The 7,834-nt window shown below is 44.1% G+C and overlaps 2 protein-coding genes across 2 annotated transcripts; both read left to right on the top strand.

Moving 5' to 3' along the window:
• Positions 1-775: 775 nt before the first annotated feature.
• Positions 776-2,896, top strand: AC631_05662 (uncharacterized protein; the record flags this gene model as incomplete). The annotated part of the gene is made up of 1 exon (XM_015614491.1): positions 776-2,896. The coding sequence occupies one exon, from the start codon at positions 776-778 to the stop codon at positions 2,894-2,896; it is 2,121 nt and encodes a 706-aa protein (XP_015464682.1).
• Positions 2,897-3,858: 962 nt separating this feature from the next.
• AC631_05661 (uncharacterized protein) lies at positions 3,859-7,767 on the top strand (the record flags this gene model as incomplete). The annotated part of the gene is made up of 1 exon (XM_015614490.1): positions 3,859-7,767. One exon carries the CDS (start codon positions 3,859-3,861, stop codon positions 7,765-7,767), a length of 3,909 nt encoding a protein of 1,302 aa, XP_015464681.1.
• Positions 7,768-7,834: the final 67 nt, after the last annotated feature.

The following is a 7,834-nucleotide window of genomic DNA, read 5'->3' as shown; positions in this document are numbered from 1 at the left end:
GACTAAAAATCTAACCAACTTGCCGAGGTCGCTCGTTACATAGTCGACACAGCGGCGCGTACGAAATAGTAAATGAATATCATTTCAGCGCGGGTTTTTTTAGAAAAACTACTTTCTGAACATATGGCGCTAAGAATTTCGCGGGTGGTAAAAAACTACAATGTGGGCAAAAAAAAGTTCAATGTGTCCCATATGTTTAATAATGTAGCATATTCTTGGAAATAGAGCATATACGTAGAGAAAATGCTGTTTCACCATTTCATGTAGGAATTGGGTGACATATTAGGAAACTAGGTTTTGTAGAATCGTAAGATACCCATTTCTCAGATCATTTACAAAAATGTTGAGATATCTTCCAGATGACAGAAAAATCATAAAGTTTTCCATTTGCATTAAAACTCTGGCAGTGAAGTACGTATTTCCTCTTCATGCTAAATACCGAATATTATAGCCATATCTGCAGTTTTCACAATGTTCTAAATGCTGCAATTACTAGTTCACTCCCGCCAGATCGCACACATGTTAAACTAGTAAATGGGGGTGCGTGCATATAGCAAGGTGGTAACCGCCGAGTCGCGCACCAATACCCGCGGAGTGTGCATACAAGTGTATGCTTCGTCGAGAAAAGTTGATGTGCTGTCGCTTTACAAAGCATAGCTAACCACGTACCTAATCTAGCATGGAGCTGCATGGAATCAAAGTCATTAGTGTGGAAGACGCACCAGTATTGGTTTGCCGGGGCCGAATTGTCAACCCCTTTTCAAAGGAGTTTGCAATGAGGCTTCTACCCCAACTTATTCCGATCACCGAAGAACGACGAGACGTATTGGACGAGATCATGAACCACTTTGCGCTGTATTCGAAGGAACACTACTTGAGAAAACGCATTATGCCCATTGGTAATACAGAAATCCCTGAAGTCAAGGAAACCAAACTAAATATCTGCACCCTTTGTTTCAACCACTGTTCCAAACGTCACATCAACGAGCACCTTAAAAGTGCACATCATATAAAGAACAGGTTCCTCCAGCATACCTTTGCTACACTGGGGTACACGATCCCCAACCAGAAACGAACCATGTCCTATTTCTACCGCAAAAAACTGTATTCGGAGAAGCCCATTGATATGTTTGATATTGGCAATAGAGCAGCTAGAGACAATAGCGAGGACAAGTTCTTGCGGTACATCCACGCGGAGGACTATCAGGGCAAAGGATGCGCGCAGTATATTGCAAGTGAAAACGAAAGAGAAAGCGAGCCAGTTGTTGCAGTGGTCGAGACCTATATGATGAAAAAAAGAGAGCACATGAGAGCCAGCCACAGCATATTCAGCAAGATGAGTGCAATGGGGATATTGAAGGCCAAATACATATATTCGACAAGAGTGTTATATGCAAAGTTGGCCGGCCGGTTTTTCTATACGTTTGCAAAGTATAGCGGTAATGCCGTAATCGGCGAGGTTATTCGTAGACCAACGCCACTGGTGGTCGAACAAGCCATGCATGTCATGATGGAGACTTATGTTCTTGTCGCCAAAGACCCCAGCGAGAAGTTCCTACAATCCGTGTTTATATCATTGATGACTGCAGACGATACATTTGCCGAGTCGAGGGTCAGGGCAAAGACGCTTGACGCCATTAACTACTGCCTCAAGTTGGCTGCATCCGATTACATGCAAGCCAACGACAATGTCAACGATGTCTTGCTGGTGTGGTACGAAACAGTATACTATGATTTTGAGCATTACCGGAGCGTCCACCACAAGTTTAACATGACAACACCAACGTTTCAAACGAGGGTGGATGAACAGGATATAAGAAAGGCGGCGATTGGGGCAGTCAATTTCAGCATCGACGATCTTAGCAAATTGGCCCGCTGTTTGGTCAAGGACTACCGCAGGCAAACTGAGACGTTACTTCCAAAAGGCGTAATTATCGTGGACGATCTTTACGAAGAGTTTGAAAGAAATGCTGTGGAGTTGATCGACTGCAAGGATAGAGGATACAGTGTCTTCTTTGGAACATCAGCTATCAATGATATAGCGGCCAAATGCTTATTGCGGTTTCGGGATGCGTTGGGCGATCTCTGGGATAATCTGGGATACATGAAGATCATATTACAGAAGTTGATGAAGCTAAACTTGAACGTATTGGTGTGCATAATGATAACCTGTGGAAGTCCCTTTCGAGTGTCCGAGCTCTACACATTGACGTTCGCCAATCCTGTGGGGACAACACGTTCCATGTATTATTCGAACGGGCTCATCCAATTGAATATCCGTTACAATAAAAATACCCATAGCACGTTAAGGTACACCAACCATACCAAAGTATTGCCGCAGGATGTCTCCAAGATTGTGATTCATTACATTTCAGTGGTGAGATATTTGGAGATTGCCATTGTCGAGAGACACGGAGCTGACGAGATTTCCAGGGATATTAGTGAGCCGTCTTATCGCAAGAATATAGACGACAATGACGATGAATCCGATAGAGAGGAAGCGGAGGCACTGACAAGTATTGCCGAGCGCCAGCCAAGAAAGGCAATGCTCCGGACGCTAGTATTTCTTTCACCATTTGGCGTGAGGAAAGGCGCCCAGGCATTCACATTCTTGGAGCGGGCCAGTGAACAATATATTGGCGAAAGGTACACACCACGACTTTTGCGACAGGCATTGGTTCACTTTACGAGATTACTCTTGACGGAGAACAGATACGGCGATACGGGATTTCTCAAACGCATAGACAAGCTAGCGGGGCACACCACGACGACTGCCGATATGCAATACGGTGTCACGCACTCGAATTCGCTCCTACCCAGTGTTCCTGTAAATAATATCGACATTCGGATTTCTTTGGAGTGGCACAGGATATTGGGGCTAACAATGTACTTATGAAACCTATTGGAACCCTGACAATGTATGCGCAAATTGGAACCGTGACACTGCGAAAAAAAAAATAATCCATACAAAACTTTTTGCGTGACATTATCAGACTGGAACCGTGACACCAATTCATGTATTGAAGTTCAGTGTGTGATACTCACCTCCTGTAGACTATTTACTATGGCGAATCGACTCCTGTAAGAACCTCTTTCTAAGCTTGAATTTTTTGAATTTTCATTTTACGGAATTCTGCAAAAAATTGTCGTATATTATAAAATAATTGTAAAAATTTACAAACATTTGAACTAAAAAAAACATCACGCTGGCTTGCCAAATTTACAGGTATTGTTGCAGGATATTTTTATATTTAAGATGCAAATACGAAGAATATTTAGCTACAAGATATATATGAAAGCTATTTGGACCTTGACACAACTTTTGGGAAGTGGAACCTCGACAGTGCGAAAAAAAAAATGGGCCATAAAAAAGTTTCAAGGTGACACTTTTAGACTGGAATCTCTCCCCCAATTCGAGCTGTAATGTAGTATTTCAATAATATATAGTATATTCCACGAAGAATAGACCCATCTAGGACTTTTTCTTCAAAGTTGAAATTTTAGTTTTCATGTTTTTCTGATTCTCGCAAAAAATTGCAAGATATTATAAACTGAGAGAAATATTCCGCACATTTTAAAAATATGAAAGTATTATTCTTCTATTGAAATTTAGACATGTTATTCTAGACATCCATTGGATGTTTTCGTTGGAAGATTGAGCCTATAAATGTTCTACATGTGTCATAATGATAACTCTGGAACGTTGTCATATCAGTTGTTTGTGATCCTTTTTCGCGCTGTACTGCAAATAATAACTCCAATTTCACATGCATTATTCGCAAGCACACGATCCGAGCGTCGACGACAAATGAGTTGTTCTTTTCTGAAAATATTCAACCCTGCATCTTTGCAACAAAAATGGAAGCACACGGCATACGTATTGTTGAGATTGATGGAGTTTCTATTTTAACACACGACGGAAATATTCTTAACCCGTTTTCCGAGAGATTTACGCAGAGATATTTAACGAATATTGTAGGTTGTTCCAGCCTCCGTGAAGACATTCTATCAACAATCAATAACCACTTCGACAACCACTCAAAAGACCATTATGCACGCAAAAGTGTTGTATCTGTCGGTCCCTCGTCTGAAATAGCAGGAATCAAGGAATCTAAACTAAATGTGTGCAAAATTTGCTTTAACCATTGTGCCCAGGACTACATCAATCAGCATCTCAGAAAAGAGCATGGCATTAGGAGGAGTTTCCAACATCACGTCTTCAGAACAACCGGGTATGCAATTCCCAACCAAAAGTGCGGCTTTTCCTATTTATACCGCGAGAAAGAAAGCACCAAACCACCAACGTCCATGACAACCATCGAAGGTCCGCATACACATCGCCGACACGAGGACAAGTTCCTCCGCACAATCAACGCGAACTTATATTATGGAAAGGGGTACCCGCAGTATCTATACGGCAAAAACAAGGAAGAGAGCATACCGGTGTTTGAGGCCGTCAAGAAGTATATTCTCCAAGACAGACCACATTTGAAGGGCACGCATCCCATTTACAACCGGATGTTGCGAGAGGGTATATTGAAGGTGCCGGTTCTCCATAAGACCCGGGTGATATATGCAAACTACGCCAGTCGCTTTTTCTACACGTTTGCAAAGTTATGCGATAACCGAATCATCGAGGAAGTGGTGACCAATCCCACGGACGAAGTGGTGAAGCGAGCGGTGATGGAGACGATCGAAAGGTATATTGTGGTGGAAGAAGACACAACGGAAAAGTTTATGAAAGCCGTGATTATCTCGTTGATGCTTCCTGACGACAGATTTGCGCAGTCGAAGGTGCGGGCCAAAATCCTCGATGGAATCAACTATTTCTTGAAGTTGGCCATAGCAGATTATATGTTGATGAGAAACAAAAGCAAAGAGATTATTAAAAACTGGGAGAATCTAGCATACCAGGCATTTGAGTCCACACGGTCATACAACCATAAATTCAATAGGACGTTGCCGGCTTTCCAGACGATAGTCGACCAGCAGGATAACCGAAAGGTGATGATCGGGTCGGTTAGGTTCAGCACTCCTGACCTCGGCAAGTTGGTTAGATGTTTGGTTCGGGAGTACCATACCACGGTTCGAAACTTGCTACCGGACGGGATTTTGATGGTGGACGAGCTATATGACGAGTTCTGCAAGCACGCAAAAGATATGTTCAGCTGCACGGATTTAGGGTATAGTGTTTTCTATGGAACCAACGAACTCAACAAGCTCTCGTATCAGCAGCGACGTACGTACGAGGAAGCCATCGGTGATAAATGGAAGGATCAAAAATATATGAGAAGCAAGTTTGACCAGTTCACCAGGCTCAACTTGAATCTCTTTGTGTGCATCTTGATCACCTGTGGCAGTCCATTCCGGGTGACGGAATTGCTCACGTTGACGTTTGCCAACCCGACGGATTTGGTGCGTACGATGTATTATTCCAACGGGCATATTCAGATTAATCTTCTCTATAATAAGAATACGCATAGCAGTATGCGATATTCGAACCATACCAAGATGTTGCCGATTGAGGTTTCCAAAATAGTGGTCCATTACGTCTCTATTATCAAATATTTGGAGGTCGCAATCGTGGAGGAGCATGGATGGGCCAAGGCCAAAAGCGATATGAGCGTTTCTGACGATTGGGGAGACGACGATGAATTTGACGAGACGGACGGAAGTGATCTGGAAGACGAGGCCAGCTTGTTGGCGTCCAGGGCGTTATCGAAGAAAGATGAGATAAAGACGCTTTTGTTCATGTATAAGCTCGGGCCGAGAAACGGGGGCCAGGTGTTCAAGTATTTGGAGCTGGTGAGCGAAAAGTATATCAAGGAGAAGTATACGCCCAGGATTTTACGGCAGGCGTTGGTCTATTTTACGCGGACGCTCTTGGGAGAAGCAAAGCATCAGGGGGTGGGGATCCTCAATCGGATTGATTCCATTGCAGGGCATAGGTCAGAGACCGCCGATTTGCAATACGGAGTTACGCATAGCAATATGTATCTTCCTAGCGCGGCCAGAAATAATATCGATATCCAAATCTCATTTGCATGGCATAAGATCTTGGAGTTGGAAGATAAGGAGGTGAAGGACGAGGCTGGCCCCAGCAATAGGCAGGAGTTGAAGAAGCTTCTTTCGATGGTTGACGTGGGCAAAGAAGAAATAGAAGAAGTTGGACGAAGGCTATATGGTAATTTCAAGTTTGAATCGATGAGCCAGGTGCATACGGTGTACGACGCATTTCATAGCGTCAAGGATCTTATGGTGATCAGTCCGACTGGATCGGGTAAGAGCAATGCATATAAGATGCCTATTTTGATGGAGAAGAAGTTGCGGCTTCCGTTTGTCAGTTTCATCATCTGTCCTTTCATCAGTTTGCTTGAAGACGTAAAGGTAAAGTTGAAGGAGCTCGGGGAGCTAGAGGTGGAGATATTCGATAGCGATATGGTTCACGAATATTATAGCAATTGTGATATAATTGTGCTTCAGTTAGAAAAAGTGCAGGAGGTAGCGGGGCTAGTGCGGTATTTTGAATCGGGATCTGTCTTTCGAAGAGTGCGGCGGCTAATCATGGATGAGGCCCATGCATTGATCGAGCATCGGGAGTTTCGAGGCCTGTCAGTTTCGCGAGTGCGCGATGTCTTGGGGGAGGATATCCCCAAGCTTTTTCTAACGGCGACGTTTCCCAAGGCCATGGAAAGGGAATTATGCGCGTTATTTGGTATATCGGATTGGCGGGTGCATCGTGAAGAGACGATCAGAAAGAATATTGAGCACGTAGTCGTCAGAGAGCATATAGATGTCAAGAGGGCGTTGCGCGCGATATACGCAAAGGAAATAAGGCCTCGAAAGACGAAGGGAATTGTGTTTGTGTATCTGCGGGAGATGGCAAAGGATCTTGGCGAACGGCTAGGATGGATGGTGTTTCACGGAAATATGATTCCCGAGGAAAAAGCAAAGGCATATAAGGAATTTGCAGATACGGAGAGTGCCATGATGGTTGCGACGTCGGCGTTCAGCCATGGCGTAGATGTTGAGCGTATCAGCCATGTAATAGCTATCGGCGATGTTCCCGGTAGTGTTGATTTCCAGCAGGTGGTGGGAAGAATGTGGAGAAAGCAAGGGAATAGAGTCGGTCGGTCGATTATTTTGTTGGAGCCCGGGATGAGGACGGGAATAATCCGGGGCGATATGTGTGTGAACGGGGTTTTGGCGCAGGAATTAGACGGTAAAATAGATCAGAATTGTTTGTCGCTAGGGTGTGTTGTGTGTTCTGTCTGCGATAATAATAAGTGTATCAGAAAGGAGGAGCTAGAAGACGAAGAGATGGAAGAAGCTAACCAGAGTGAGGAGGTAGAAGAAGAAGAAGAAGATCAAAACGAGGAGGAGGATGAAACGTTGAGACGGTTGAGGGAGTGCAATTTTAATATTCTAGTTATGCATGGGCTCAGCAGAGGTACGGTTGGCGTTGGCGAGTCGCTAGGATGCTATCTTCGGGGCTTTTTTCCAACGATTGTTATCACGGGGCTTTTGGAGGAGCTGTCAGTATGCAGAGGGTGTCTATTATCAGATGAGCATGCATATAAGCTCGATGTCCGTCATGAAAGCGTAATGCATATGACGTGCTCTCTTAGTCCGCTTCTCCACGCTATTCTCATGTTGCTTTTTTTCTCCAAGAAAAATGCCCGGGCCATGATCCAGGAGGAGCTTCTGATGCCCACGGTTAGTGATATAATGATGGGGAGGATACGCCAGCTCCTTGATGATACATAGTCGACACAGCGGCGCGTACGATGGGAGGATGGAGGTGTGTAATGTTTTTTTTTTTTTTTTTTTTTTC

The sequence above is a fragment of the Debaryomyces fabryi genome (genome assembly GCF_001447935.2).
Source record: "Debaryomyces fabryi strain CBS 789 chromosome Unknown contig00249, whole genome shotgun sequence".
Classification (NCBI taxonomy): domain Eukaryota; kingdom Fungi; phylum Ascomycota; class Pichiomycetes; order Serinales; family Debaryomycetaceae; genus Debaryomyces; species Debaryomyces fabryi.
The sequence above is the reverse complement of the archived record's forward strand: the minus strand, read 5'-3'. Positions and strand labels throughout refer to the sequence as shown.